Source organism: Xenopus laevis, chromosome 4S (assembly GCF_017654675.1).
Source record: "Xenopus laevis strain J_2021 chromosome 4S, Xenopus_laevis_v10.1, whole genome shotgun sequence".
Classification (NCBI taxonomy): domain Eukaryota; kingdom Metazoa; phylum Chordata; class Amphibia; order Anura; family Pipidae; genus Xenopus; species Xenopus laevis.
The window spans coordinates 57,312,838-57,329,168 of NC_054378.1; the positions used below are offsets into that span (position 1 = coordinate 57,312,838).

Below are 16,331 nucleotides of genomic sequence, written 5' to 3' on the forward strand. Positions count from 1 at the left end.
ATGTAAATTTGTGGGAAAGCTAATTTAAGAAGCAAAGTCACAGCTCCCGAGAACAGATAGGTAGAATCAGGCTGTAGCAGCTGCTACTTGGAATATGAAGAGCATTTTAGCTGAAATCACAAGGAGCTTTGTCTGGGAGGGAATAGAATTTGAGAGCTGTTTATAAAATCATTATACTGTAGCATCTTAAAATATGTGAAGAGCCTGTGTTAGCCCAAGTAATACACAAAGAGATCTTCACAACTTAGACTTTAAGAAACAGCCCTGCAACTGTGACCTTTTATTCTTTGAAAGGGAAAATCTGTATTTATATTAGCAATACATACAGTACATGTCTTTTTCTATACCATCATTTCATTTGTTTTCATAATCTGTTTCATAATCTGTCTCCCCTTTCTTATGTTCTCCTCATACCCATTTTTCTTTATGTCCTTTCTTTTGTGTTCCCATACAGGTATGGGACCTATTATCCAGAATGCCCAGGACCTGGGGGTTTTCAGATAAGGGTTCTTTTCTGTACTTTGGATCTACATACTTTTATTCTACAAATAAATAATTTAAACTTTAAATAAACCCAGTAGGACTGTGTTGCCTCCAATAAGGATTAATTATATCTTAGTTGGGATTAAGCATGAGGTACTGTTTTATCTGAATAAAAAATATTTGACCATGAACTTTTTATTTATAAAGTTCCTGGATAGAACCACCTTCCATTTGTTGCCATGTGCATGGAAATCCAATGTCTACAAAAAAGATCTACAAAAACCAGCCCCTAGGGTCTTTCTTGTCAAAAAACGGTGTACTATCTATCTATCTATCTATCTATCTATCTATCTATCTGTACACACTTTTAAGTAGAATTTATGGTACATAATTGATCATAATACTGGAACTATGTCTATGTGTCTGTCCAAGGCACATTTACCAAGGCAAATAATATATGATTATTTTTTTGCATATTATCTAAATTTATTCTTAAATGATGCAGTCAGAGTATTTGGTAAATGATGTTCCATTGCACAATTCTACATTGTATTTATCTTTGAAATGCTTACAAATAGTTTTCTAATTGGAGAAGACTCTCTGTTTAGTAATATTAATTCACCTAGTCACATTGTGAACATGAAATAGTTGTTAGCATTTACACTGCTATTGGTAGTTGTATTAACCTGTGCACATATTGCAATCTGACTGGGAGAGTTGAAATGGTCAGACCATCACATTCCCTCCTCAGGTCTACTCATAGATCAAGGTGAGCTATATGGGTCAGGGGTAGGATCTGACCAGAGAATAGTTTACAGAAATTATATACAGGTATGGGATCTGTTATCCAGAATGCTCGGGACCTGGGGTTTTCCGGATAACGGATCTTTCCGTAATTTGGGTCTTCATGCCTTAAGTCTACTAGAAAATCATTTAAACGTTAAATAAACCCAATAGGCTGGTTTTGCTTCCAATAAGGATACATTATATCTTAGTTGGGATCAAGTACAAGCTATTGTTTTATTATTACAGAGAAAAAGGAAACCATTTTTAAAAATTTGGATTATTTGGATAAAATGGAGTCTATGGGAGATGGCCATTCCGTAATTCGGAGCTTTCTGGATATCAGGTTTCCGGATAAGGGATCCTATACCTGTATAACACAGTTCAGAGAAATGCATAAATAGAGCTGAACACATTTTTACAAGAGGGCTTAATGTACAAAGTACAGGATGGTCACAGTGTATATATTAGGAAATACAAGAGGTGTACCTAGTATTAGGCAAGGGGTACATGTCTAGGATGCAGATTGCCTGGAAGGTCTGTGGCTAATATTTGACTGGGTGTTCTGACTGTCACGGTCCTCGGGCATTTGTCTATGGGAAACCACTGCAGCACATATAGTGGGGACAAGTTGCATCTGCACAAAATTACCGGTCACGGTTATTTGTGCTTCAGGTACAGTGTTTCCCATATTGACTATTATAAGCAGTGGTGGAAGGCTGAGCAACGTGTGCCAGCGGTGAGTGTAGGCATGAGTGACAGCTAAAGAATATGTATCCAGGAAAGTATTACAGGCTGGACAAGGTGGGAGCCCAGTATGAAACACCTAGGTTAAGGCCCAAGGAATCCTAATAAACCTACAGGGGACATTTACATGGTGGTGTAAACAATATGCTAAACATTGGTGCATCTTGATAAAGCAGTGTTTAAAACAGGGTAACATTTTGCTCATGGATGAAGTATTAATAACGAAACTAGCTTGAATGCACTGTATAAGTCCCAGCTCCCAGCTGAAGTGTAACCATTTAAATAAGACAAACCACACATGATATAAACAATACTCTTAAAAGGATAGTTGTTTTTTGGAGGAAAAATTGATTTCAATGTCTCCTGCCATCGAGGCCGACTATCTAATGCACTAACACTGACATCTAATCAATCCCACAGCACATGAATTCATTTTTGTGCTGAATGTGCTGCCATTTTATGATAATTTCTGCTCCATTGACTTACTGTGCCCTAGAGAAAATCTAAAATGCATCTAATGAGGATAATCAGCCTCATGGGTCTTTATCTGACACAGTAATGTTTTAATATGTCCGTCACTAAGATGCTAATAGCTGATAATTGAATGTAGGATCTCATCTGCACTTGTTGGGAATAGGTCTCTAGCGCAGAATAAGGGTATGTTCTTGCTGCCCTAGAAGTGTGTGCTTTGCATTAATACCAGTGAGTGACATATTGGCAGGGTGTTGTATCAGTGGAAAGGTGACTACTAACCTATGTAATGGGGTCACTGCACTCAAACAGTATAAATGATTAGTTCTGTCAGCTAACCTCCAAAAAAGTGATTTTTTTTAAGCACTGGCCTTCTTTCAGACTCCTGTTTTATTCATTGATTAAATATCCATAAGTCAAACCCCAGCCAGTCTATGCCTAGTAACCTTTAAAGTGATACTAACACAACCTGGAGTGCTACAGAATGTGTTATCTAAACGTAAAGCCACACAATTAAATAGTGTACCTTGCTTACTCTTTGTATTCACCATCTTTAGATGCAATTACTAGGGATGCATCGAATTCAGGAAAATCCTTTGTGAAAGATTCAACTGAATCTCAACCCTAATGTGCATATACAAATAAGGGAAACGAGGGAAATAGAACCGCACATGCAGCACGATGTTTAAACTTTTTTGACTTCATTGTTTGTGTGACAAAAAGCACAAAGATATTTTTATGTACAGTATTTGGATTTAGTTGGGCCAGGCACTTGGATTCGGCTAAATCCCAAACCAAATTCTGGATTCTATGCATTCATAGCAATTACTGGTATGGATTACAATTATTTGTGGTGGAGTATGGCACATGCAACTTGTACCTTCCATGTAATGGGCAGCAAATGGGAAATATTAATACCCATAACAAGATGCAAACCTCTCTTTGCACAGTGCAAGTGAATGGGAATCTAAGGGGAGTTACTTCACGGATCAATCAGAAATAAGTCCTATATTATCAACAGGAATAAAAATGGGAACAAAGGGTCCTACTCACAAGACCATGCAATCCTACAGTACTATAGTAAAATAATATAGTAAAATTATTACTATAGTAATAATACTATCAACATCTTATCTCTATTACAATTAGAGAATCAATTGGGAAACATTTTCCTCAGGTGCAGTAACCCATGGTAATCAATAAGATGTTTGCTTTTATACAGGTGACCAGTAAATGCTACAGTATGTGCTATAGGTGATGAGACCTTTTCTAACACAACCCCAAACTGTGGGTTACCCTGTTTTTGTGTCTGTTTAGTAAATGACCTTCCAAAATTTTTGTAAACGTTTGTGAGCTAAGAATGACAGATTTTCACCTGACAAATTACTCCTTTACAAAAACACTGTCGCTACAAAACAAGTTCTAATATGGATTACTGAACATTTACTCACGTTGATATAAAAGCAATCCATAAACAAAGTATATTTTCCTTTTAAAGGAGAAGGAAAGGTTAAAACTAAGCAAGCCTTATCAGAAAGGTCCACCTAAATATACCAGTAAACCCCCAAAGTAGTGCTGCTCTGGGTCAAAAGAAAAACTGTGTTCTATTGTGTACACATGGGCTTCTGTATCAGACTTCCTGCTTTCAGCTTAAACCTCCTTGCCCCGGGCGTGAGCATGCTCAGTTTGCTCCTCTTCCCCTCCTCGCTTCTTTGCTGTAATCTGACCTCAGAGCTATAAGTGAGCAGGGAGAGACTCAGGCAGGAAGTGATGTCACACCAAGCTAATACTGCAGCTGCTATCCTAAACAAACAGAGAGCTTCTAGAGCTTTTTACTCAGGTATGGTAAAACATTCTACAGAATAAATATAACATTCTAGCTTGTACTATTGCAGCTAATCTGTTGGCAATAAAATGCCTCCGTAGCTTTCCTTCTGCTTTAAGATAACGTAACCCTTTACCCCTTTGTCTCAGCTTTATGTATATGTAGGTGGCTGCAAAGATAATAAATTGACAAAATATGTGTGTAGATAATATCACTTCGCCTGAAACAGCACATTTCCTTCACTGTCCCTGACCAAGCGAGAAGGAATATGGGAACAAAAACTGAAAAAGACCAAGCAATGTGAGTTACAAGTCTGTTAATTTAAACACATGCGATTGTGTGCAAAAACAAGCACAACACATTTCATCAGCAGTCACTGTTTAAGAAAGCTAGATTTTAAGAAGCAGGAATGTGGCAATTTTTTACCTGCTTCCCATGTACCAGTAAGGTGGTAATGTGTGGTGCAATGGAGGAAGCTAGTTTCTGTGTGAAGGCAGCAGTGTAACGAACCACAAACCTGGGTGTACAATATCACAAGACAAAGGGATCAAATAGATTGAATTTATATTGAAGAAATTCAAGTGAAATTTCCCAGATGGCTGCATGCCTGCCAGCACTAGCAGATACCTCGCTCTGCAGTATATTAGCTTGCTATTGCTTTTTCATTGCACCTGTGCTATGCAATGTCTTGTAAAAACAATAATTTTAGCAACAATATTAGTACTGAGTTCTGTAAACAATTCTGCTATTGACATTTATCTACCTATCTATCTTAGCAAAGATTAGCTGGTTTACCTTGGAAATGGGATGCATTATTCACTATCACAAAATATACAAATTCCTGTAACATGGCAGAATCTTACAGAAATGTATACATTTTTGATCAGCCATATTAAAGGAAAACTGACATTTTAATTATCAATGGCAATTAATCATTAGGATCTGATTTTTTTTGTGTATTACGCACCAGTTTGATGCCCCCTTATTCTGTACAAAAGCACACCTAATTACACGCAATTGCAGTATGTGTATACATTGTATTTTATGGAAAAAAACTTTTAAATCAAAAAACTGACCTGATTAACAGCATTTGAAAAGCGTATAATAGCCATAGTGCTTTACTCACTGACTAGCTTTGCAAACACAATTTAATTCAAAACTATTCTCTTTCTCTGGTAATTGGCTTGTGCACTTTTAGGGAATTGGTTGCTGGTAGGGCACCTGTGGTGAGGGGGCAGTTTTTGTTTCTGCACACAAGCCTTCCACAAGTTATTCCAGAACAAAGCAGAGAGGGTACAAGAAATAATCCTATATCTTTTGCCAAAATTGGCACACAAAGAAGCAGTAAATGTAATTAATCTCTAGGCAAAATTAATTAATCTCTCAGCAAATTTGAAGATTTACCACACTCATAGGGTGAAGACGCATGTTGGAAAAATGGCAAAAAATACACACTGCCATAGATAATACTGAGAACTGTCTCTGCTAAAACAAACGTAGGGGCAGATTTATTAAAAATTCGAAATTTTCAAAAATGTTTTGGGTCAGAACTTTTAAATTCGAATTGTGAATTATCCAAACTCGATTCGAGGTTTAATTCGAATTTCAAGATTGATCATACTCTGGCCCTTAAAAAATAAATGCGAATCTACTTTTTTAAATTGTAATCAAGTTTTTCTGATTCAAATCAAATTCGATTTGAGTTTTCGGGCTGATTCAATTAGTCACAGCTAAGAAAATTTAATTTTATTAATACATTTCCATTGGTCTAATTTTGAATTTATGGGAGTTTAAAAAAACATGAATTCAAAATTCCTCGTAGTGTAAGCCATTTATCACTATTGTCTATTTCGTAGCTGTGACAAGTAGCTGCTACTTGTAGCTCTGTGTGTCTTCACCCTTATGGATGTAGTGATCACCATGAAGTGGCACAACATCAAAGTGAGAGTGAGAAACATGTTGCTCAACACCCTTTCTGACATTGCTCCCAGTGGCCTCAAATCAGGCTTTCATTTTTAATTCTATGACAATAAAACAAGTTTTGGAGGTATAAAGATAGGTTTGCTGCTAAACAGATCCTCCTGAAGGCTGACAATGCATACTGGGCAACCAAAGAGCCAATTACAGCCCTTAATTACAAACCTCCAGGAACTTTTCACGCTTGTGTGCATACTCAAAACATTTTAATTTGGCTCACTCGTAAGAAAGGTTTGGGACCCAAGCCTTTTCTAAAAGCATGAATGTTATACTGTATCTACTGTATCTACTTCTACTGTAAGTAGAACAATTATAGCTTACTTTGAGGGGCTTTTTTATGAACCCTCAAGGCTCTGTTACATGCAAAATGATTGCAGAAAATCTAGTGAGCTTTATATTTTTGCCTAAACAAATGCTAGTTTTTTAACTAAACAACCAATTGAGCTTAGGAACGTACTAGCATTTTCTGCAATCATTTTGCATAAACCTGAGCCTTGAGGGTTGATATACCTGCACCTTAGTGACATGGCACACATGCATGTAGTCCTATTCAGAGCAGGATTACATATGAACTCACACATTAATCAGTTTATAAAAGAGTGATCAGTAAACTGCCTAGTAAGAACAAAGGAAGGAACATTTTAAAGGAACTTTTTAAACTAATTAGTTTCTGTATAAGATACCATTTTATTAAACAGAGTCAGTTCATGCAATTCGAAACTCAAGAGAATAAGAGTGAACATGAATAAAGCATAAAGAACAGGTGTTGCACACCCACAGCTATGTTTAGTTTGTGAAAGACAAAGCACTATTTTTAATCTTCAAGTTCTCTTCGAACTCATACTGCCTTGCTGTTAACTGTACACGTAGTGTTACTATTTAAGAAGGGAACAAAGTCTCAGCCAAGAAACCATAAACCTGTAAGTGTGACATCAATTGTGAGGAAGCTATTAGAAGAGTTCCCCAAAAATAGAAAACAATTTACACAAAAAAAAAGGTTAAAAGCGGTTATATAAAGCGGGAGAAGACTCTGCAATGAATGTGAGGGACCTGCTAGAGCTACTAAGAATGTATTTTAGTGAAATCTAAATTAATGAATGTGGGTCTTTGATCAATGAATGTGCTTAAATACAAAACTGGTTGAAGCACAATATAAAAAGATTATTATCTGTAGGAGTTTTTCAAGATATAGCAGATGTGTAAATAAAAGACTCTCTAATTATCAGTGCTTTTCTTTAATTGAAAGACAATATGCCGGTAAGGCAGTTATTCCCAACAAGTGGCTAGTGAGCAACATGTTTATGATCAGCCTTTCGGAAGCTGCTCCCAGTGCCTATTTTTGAATTCCTGGCTTGGTGAAAAAGGTTTGTTTGAATAAAAAAAAAAACGAACTACCAAACAAAGCCTCCTGTAAGCGGATAATCTGCATAGAGGCTATCAAATAGCCAATCACAGCACTTATTTGGGACCGCCATGGTGCTTGTGTTGCTCCCCAACTGTGGCTCACAAATAAGAATGGTTGAGGACCCCTGATATAAGGGGCCATTATCTATGACTGGAGGAAAAAGTGCAAGAGCACAAATAGCCACTCCATTGAGCCAGCACTTTTTGTTGTTTGCACCTCACACTAAAGCACCATCGGGTGCAGGTCAGCCCTGTCTTCAGGGCCATATAGCAAACAGTAACTGTAGGGTCAAACCACTGCCCTCATTCTGTGCACATTCTCTAACTTGCACATTAGAATGATACACAAGTTAGGGGTTGGACAGGGACAGATTGGGAGGGAGGGCACCTATATGCCCTCCCTCAGAATGCATGCAGTATTGTACTATAGGGGGCAGCCCATTTCAAAGCTCAGAGACCTGTGGAACTACTTAATTTAAACAAGGCAGTGTGCATTAAGGCAGTCTGAGGAACAACAGTTTATATGGATATCTCATGAAATGTCATTTAGAATGTCGTTTACAGAGAACAAGAAGTTATTAGTGGGAATTTTACTTTTACCAAGAAGCAGTTACACATTCAGATCAGTCTTATTGTGGAACTGAATTACCTCCTAGCAAAGGTTGCACTGGACTTCAGGATATGTATGATACCAAGAAATAGAGCACCTAGTGATGCTTAAGGGTCTGGAAGTATTCTGAGTTTTAAATGGTTTAGTGTTCCTAATATATTGCCATCCTAAAGATCACTACTGACCAATTCTGGATGAACAGCAACAATGAAATCTCAGTACTGAACTTGATGGATTTCCCTTAAATTCTATGAAGGAGTCACTCAGTGGTTATATTATTACTCTGTAATAGAGTTATCTGCCAGGGCTTACTTCTTGCTCCATTAGCTCGTGACTTTGAGTATGTCACTTCATTTCCTTCCCATAAACTCAATGGCTAGATTTAAACTTCATGCTATATGGGGCTTAGAATCAAGACAGTGCATAGATATGTGTAAGCCTGGTGGCTGAATTGGTCAGTGACTTAAATGAGAAGATCAGAATGGAAGTGGCAGAGATGCAGCACCGGTCACATTTCTGGCCTACTTATGCTGCAGATATTTGCAAACACAATTTTATTTCTGGACACATTGACGGCACATTGACTAATAGATGTGATTATGGTTAGATTGTAAGGCAAAATCAGCCCAAAAATATTAGTGCATTTACATAAACCTAGTAGCGGAATTTTTCTTCACCTGTAGTGCGCTAATGATATATTTGAAGAAAGGGAATCGTGTTCAGAAACAATGAATGCAAGAATTTAGAGCAAATTCTAAAGGGCAAGATAAGTTGACTTTTACATTTTTGAATTATTACTTATTTACCTGTTGATTGCCAGTTGACCAAAATCTAGTGTTAGCAACCAAATGGGAACTGCATGGGCAGTACCAAATTGTTTATCCCCTGGCCCATCAGTTAATGCTCCCCTATATGTTGCCAATCCAACAAACCAAACCAAAAGGTATTTTTGCCACTAGCTATTCACATTTCAATTACAGCTAAGAAAGATCTAATTAGATGAGCCTGTAGGGTTTGCTGATCTAAGACATACAACAACCTCTTTTTAAATCTTCTGGAACCAACAAGTGGAGTGAAAGCTTTACAGTGCAGTGGAATATTGGTGTATATAACACATTACCAGAGGAAAACATATTTACAGGTAAATACTCACCACAGTTTATTGCTTCCAGCTTTTCTATAGATTCTTGCCATAAAATCAGAGACAGTACCTGTTGCAAAGACAATATCACATCAGAGTTCTCTGTTAGTGGCACAACACACAGATCTCTGGTACTGATGTCCGTTTGATTCCAATGATCATACAGGACCAATACCCTTTCAGCTGTAGACCAGTAGCACAAAAAGTAAATGGCTTTATAACCAGAGGGGCTCTATTATCTGGAATGTCAGGGAGCAGGAGTTATCTGGATAATGGGTATAAGGGGAATGTTCCTTATACAAATATGTGTTGATGCCAAAAAAATATATCCACAGAGAATATGGGAGTGTCATGTGAATCAGGAACTTCACTCTACAACAGTATATTGGGCAACATAAATCAAGATACAGCTTTGTGATACACATTTCCATTAGGTGCAAAGCTATGTACAAAGAGTTCAGGAGATCCAAAATAATTGAGACGGTTCTCAATGGACCAACTGAACAGCTTTTGTTGAAAGAACAGGGTTTTCTAATCCATGTAATAGAATTGTTAAAGGGATACTGTCATGGGAAAACATGTTTTTTTCAAAACGCATCAGTTAATAGTGCTGCTCCAGCAGAATTCTGCACTGAAATACATTATTCAAAATAGCAAACAGATTTTTTTATATTCAATTTTGAAATATGACATGGTGCTAGACATATTGTCAATTTCCCAGCTGCCCCCAGTCATGTGACTTGTGCTCAGATAAACTTCAATCACTCTTTACTGCTGTACTGCAAGTTGGAGTGATATCACTGCCCCCCCCAGAAGCCAAACAACAGAACAATGGGAAGGTAACCAGATAGCAGCTTCTTATCACAAGATTGGTAGATATAAGAACAGCACTCAATAGTAAAAGCCAAGTCCCACTGAGACTGATTCAATTAGATTAAGTAGGAGAAATAACAGCCTGCCAGAAAGTAATTCCATCCTAAAGTGCAGGCACAGGTCACATGACTGGGGCAGCTGGGAAACTGACAATATGTCTAGCCCCAGGCCAGATTTCAAAATTGAATATAACAAAATCTGTTTGCTCTTTTGAAAAATGGATTTCAGTGCAGAATTCTGCTGAAGCAGCACTATTAACTGATGTGTTTTGGAAAAAACATGTTTTTAAAATTTCTGAAATCCACTGTGTGTATATGCATACAGTAGATCAGTGACTAAGAGAAAGTATAGAACAAGTCACTAAGAAATCATGTAGCAACCTACTGTCTGTTACACAGATAGTACATACCTTCCTTGGTTATAAAATGAGGTCCTTCTCTTTTAAGTAAGATACTTAGTAAGATGGCCTGGCTTGCCAAGCAGGTGCAGTCCTTTAACAAGAAACAATACAGAATTCAAACAACAATAAACAGTGGCGTAACTAGATATTACTGGGCCCCACAGCAAATTATTTTTCAGGCCCCCAAAATGTTTAGAGGTTGACTTGTTTCTCCAATATTTATTGAAATTGTATATGAATTAGGGCCTCGTGGGGCCCCTATACCTAGTTATGCCCCTGACAATAAAGCAATGTCTGTGTGAGCTACAAGCAATCTACAAGAACTCATGTGATCAATCAAATAGAATTAATAAAAAGATAAAGCAGAGATAAATATACAGTAAGTCAATATTATCAGAGAAGCAACCCACCAATATTAAATTTTTACCATATGGTAAGGATAGTAATAAATAAACCAGACAATGATATGCTAATGTAAAAGCTTGAAAACTTTACCAGTGATATTTACCCTAGGACAAAAACCATAGCAATCAATTAGCATTGAGTAGCATACTGAAGTTTAAATAAATGAAAGCAAATCTTAGATAAGTTGCTATTAACGGTATAGAGTCGTTTTTGGTAAACAAGCCCACTGAGTTAAAGGAAGACCCAGGGATGTAATGATATACTTATAATTAAGAGTTCTAAACTTGGCCAGAATAAAACACTTGCAGACATGTTCCCACAGGATTTTTCTTAAGTCATCTATAAAAGCTTTTCTATAAAGTCTGTCTTTATTAAATGGCCGCATAGTTGATGTATGTTGGTAAAAACCATGACCATTTTGAGGCACCTTTTAGGCTGACTGCACAAGAAACACAGGTACAACTTCTCTCCACCTGCAGGGAAAATGTTGCTTGAGCACCTGCAAAAAAGCTACAGTATGCCAATGATTATATACAGGCATCTATTGGTCTGGTGGAGATGTATAGTAACTCTAAATTTGTAACTTAAAAGGGGTTATTGAGATAAGTGCTATTACTACATAGGAACATATGATAGATCAGGGCAAAAGGCACTTTTACCTTTTAAATAAATGTTTTTGTTCCTTCTTTTAGATATCAGCTTATGGGGATGCAGATGTTTATTGTAAAAATACTTTACAGCTGAACATTTCTTTGGCAAAACAAAAGTCTAGCAGGCATACACAGCCACACAGGTGATCACCATAAAATGGGCAAGCTCCCCACCTTCATGAGTGTGTGGCTTGTTTACAAATTATGGTATAGGGCACAGGTCGCCAACATTTTTTACACTTGAGCCAAATTTGAATGTAAAAAAGGTTAGAGAGCAATACAAGCATGCACAAAGGTCCTGGGGTGCCAAATTTTACTCCAGATTAACTTAAATGTTGTCTTGATGCCACTTTTGTGAATTCACCCTCCCAGTACACCCAACTAGCATAGTAAGCACAAATGATATAACACATTGCAGCCAATAAGATGACTACTCTTATTAGCCTAACTGCAATAGGCCAATCACAGCTTATAAGGATATTAGTGGTTATGAGCAAATGCCATTCTAGAATATTATCATCATGTAAAGGTTTGATGTACAATTTTCCAGCGTACATATATAAATGTAACTCATAATATGTCAGAAATATGTTTTGTGCTCATAAAAACCATGGTCCCCACACATAAGAGTTTATTTTTAGGGGAAAGCAAGTAATGCATTAATACTACATACAAATAAGGATTTGTGCCATTTCTTAATAAGACTAAAAAGCCACAACAGAAGGATGATGAACTGAGGCTTACATTCAGTTTCTCAAGAACCTCATAAGTTGTTTTTTGTTTCCACTCTCCAATGTTAATCTCTGGCTGGTGCTCCATATCTGCAATAGGGATGCTTGCTTGCCTGTTAACCTTTGAATGTTTAGGTACTTCAAGCTCTTCAAAACTTCTGAATTCAGGTACCCTGTGACAGAAATAATTCCAATATTAAAGAAGAATGAAAGGTTTCAATACAAGATTTCTCCCAAATGTTAGTTAGGTCCCACCATTTGACATGCCATATTAGAATCTAAAGATTCATTATAATTTACTTGTTTAAACACCTTCCATGTATTCAAAAAGCTGGAGTTTGTGGCTGCCATCTTTATTTACTTCATGCCACTTCTCCTCTGCCATATTGACACATATTGTCCCCCATGACCCCAGTATGTCACATTGACAGCGTTTAGAACATAAACCCTCAAACGGCATAGCGTTGCGTTGCTTAGCGCAATTTAATGATTTAACTTAATCAAAGCTTGAAATAATAGTCCTTTGGAAAGTACAGCCGTCAGACAGATAGCTACATAGTAGTTACATAGTTAAATCGGGTTGGAAAAAGACAAAGTCCATCAAGTTCAACCCCTCCAAATGAAAACCCAGCATCCACACACACCCCTCCCTACTCTCCCATAAATTCTATATACCCATACCTATACTAACTATAGAGATTAGTATCACAATAGCCTTTGATATTATGTTTGTCTAAGAAATCATCCAAGCCATTCTTAAAGACATTAACAGAATCAGCCATCACAACATCACCCGGCAGTGCCAATCGCTCCTGCAACTCTAAGTAGCTCAAGGCAGGAGGCGAAATTGCAGAACAGCAATTGCATTGCTATGGCAACCCCACACAATTCTTGCTATTGGCGCTCAGAACTGAGGGAGAGGTCAGCGATAACCTTTGCATGTGCCATTTGACCTGAACGTCATTGCAGTCAAGGGAAAACTACAGACTAATTTGCTCGTGTAGGGCTTGGGAAGTGAATATGTGCATGCACGTGCCCTCAGAACACACTTTTCCATGGGTATGAAGGATATTTGCTGTATTAGATGGATGTTGCAATATTTTATAAATCAAAATTTGGAATACTTGAACAGGTGAATTTGGCTGGAGACAGGCTAATAGTAAGTAGCTCTTCACATATGAGGCTAATACATTGAGCTTCATTTGTATTTGGGTTTCATTGCCCTTTAATTGTGCAAAGCTAGGATTATACTGGGGGATTCTAAACTGGATGCAATGGTATAAAACAGACAGGAGGTTAAACTTTTAGGGAGATCGTTCACACAAAAAATATATCACTACTTACTCTTCTGACTCATTGATCCTCAAGAAATCCAGTTGTTCAACCACTGCACCAGATATTAGGGTCTGCATTTAAAATGAAGCACAAAGAGAAACCAAAATGAAATTCTAGTTCAAAAGACAATCTCAGTTTTATTTTATTTTTGAGGTAGAACTTATTCTAGTGTAGAGTCTGCACAGTTTTCTTGGATTGTCATTAGCTAAGCTTTTTTGATATACGTTCTATTGCCTTAGTTTCCTGCTAGATTATTATTCTGGTGTAAACAACCAAGGGGGAAAGTGCAAATTTCTAGATGCCTACACAAAAAAGATGGGCCGTGCCCTTAGTAGCTTGATAAAAGACCGCATGGCCTGAAACGTTGCTGTGATGCCCTAAAGCACTAATAAAGGCTTTTAAGAAATAAGAAAATTTTGGTGGTGCTGTTTGAAAAAACGTCTGCCTATTGTGATTCCAATGGAAAGTGGCCATTGAAGTAACGTGCACCACCTCAACAAGTTATTGACAATGGCTGTGCTGACTACTTGTTGCTATACATGCCCTCAGTCATATCAGCAAGTGGATAACACAACTGAATGTCTAGTGGTAGCTCAAGACATTCTAGGCCAGGTAGCTTAGGCAGGACTAAAATGAGCAAAAAGCGCCATTATAAAAAAAGGAAAGGAACATACTTATGCAAGCATGGTCCTATAGTTTAATTGGACTAATACAAAGGAAAAATAAAAAATATGAAAATATCATATAACTTTAATCATTTACCAACTGTTTCCTTACATAAAAAGATGGCCTGATTCTAGCAAAGAACCTAAGCCACACTAGGGCATTTCCCTACTTGCACAGTAATCAAAATAAGAGTTGTGCTTCTTACTTTCACTCCCTAAGGACAACACCTGACATTCATTTACATAAAGTCAACTTAAATCATTAGCCTCTTGGTTTACTCTGATTAGAGCAGCTGTTGCAAATAACAGTGCAATGCAAAGTGCAGAATTAAAAAGAAGCAATACAGTGCCCCTTTGTAAAAATAAAATAATGGTATTTAAATTGTATGCTTTCGATTTAAAGCCCAGAGAGACCCTGCCTTCATTCATACCGTGACATAGATAGAATGTGATTGGTTCTTATCTGCTATATCTTTTATGCCAATCCATGTTTATGTCATTTGTTTTCCCATATATTGGATCATAAAGATACAGCGTTCTTGGGAAAGCTCTGAACTGATGGCAGTCTGCTCACATCTGTAGCATAGTAATGAACAGGTCTGGTATTAGGCTAAGTACCTTCTCACAATGAGTGGAGCATACAATTTATTATCCTCTGTCACCTTCCTCCCCTTCCATCTGCTAGCGTATAGGTAAGAATACCCAACAAACAGATGAAAAGAGTGCAACAATGAACATAGACTAAGCAGCTACTGCCAACTGCACAGGCTGATTTTTTGTAATAAAAGAATGCGTGACTGTAGCCAATACGAATTATAAATGTCTACTACCATGCAAGTCTTATCAGTATTGCAACACAGCCAGGCACATGGCTTTCTAAATAGCTTTCTATAAAATACTTTTAATGTATGTTTTAATCTTTCATTTGTAAAGATATCTGGGAATAAACTAAAGGGGATAAAACAAGAACATAATGCAGCCTTTGTAGGTAACCAACATATCTTCAATTTTAGCAGAGTCCTATTAAAGCCAAAGAACAGCTGTGATTTTTATTTCCCCATAATATTTTATCATATGTCAAAGCACACACCCCATCCTGCACATATATTATATATAATAGCTGTGAGCAAGGCTGCAAATTCATTACAGCAGAATTGGTTTATCAAAAGGTCTTATATTACACTAGCATTGCCCCAGGGTTCAGGTATTAATGACCTGGTATATAATGTAGGTCTGAGGTGAACAGGAAGTAGGGAAAAAAATGGAAAAGAATATTTTTACTATTAGCAGCAGCAGCAATAGACACAAATCTTCTCCTCTTTGTGTACATGAAAACATTAAACAATTTCTCCTATATTTTCTTGCACCTAAACTAGTACCAGTGCATCGGTTTTGTAAAAATACTATGTATTTTACAACCTATGTGGGGAATGTAATTAAACTCGCAAAGAGAAAAACAATTTGTACCAATAAGAATAAAAATCCACATCTCGCAATGTATTATTGTTCCTTAAACTGTTGTTGCATTGAGAATTTTAATTGCACATTGCAAATTTTAATTGCGCACTCTTAAGAAGTGCTTGAAGGAGTCGTAATCTTTTGGAGCAAACATAACGACTTTTTCAGCAAGAATTTTTATTTCATTTACTGCACATTGGCGCAAACTATACAGTCTTCCACTGTTGGAAGTGTCGCTAAACAGTTTCCATGTTCGCAACAGCTATATTTAATTTGCGCAAAGCAAAATTTATTTGCACAAAGGCATAACTTTTCTCATTGCGAATAGTTTTTCCGTTACCGACTTTTATTACATTCCCCCGTATGTATGTAA

General features: G+C 37.1%; 1 protein-coding gene across 8 annotated transcripts in view; it reads right to left on the reverse strand.

Annotated features, from left to right (window-relative positions):
- The window catches only part of phkb.S (phosphorylase kinase, beta S homeolog), a 180,336-nt gene that overhangs the window by 21,711 nt on the left and 142,294 nt on the right, over nucleotides 1-16,331 (reverse strand). For 7 of the 8 annotated variants that reach the window (XM_018260670.2, XM_041561274.1, XM_018260668.2 and 4 more), the window contains 4 exons: nucleotides 13,845-13,906; nucleotides 12,514-12,673; nucleotides 10,724-10,805; nucleotides 9,454-9,511 (listed from right to left, as the gene is read on the reverse strand). In XM_018260670.2, coding sequence (XP_018116159.1) covers nucleotides 9,454-9,511; nucleotides 10,724-10,805; nucleotides 12,514-12,673; nucleotides 13,845-13,906 — 362 coding nt within the window. Of the gene's footprint in view, nucleotides 1-4,735; nucleotides 4,827-9,453; nucleotides 9,512-10,723; nucleotides 10,806-12,513; nucleotides 12,674-13,844; nucleotides 13,907-16,331 lie in introns of all 8 variants that reach the window. The other variant, XM_041561272.1, reaches the window with a different exon arrangement.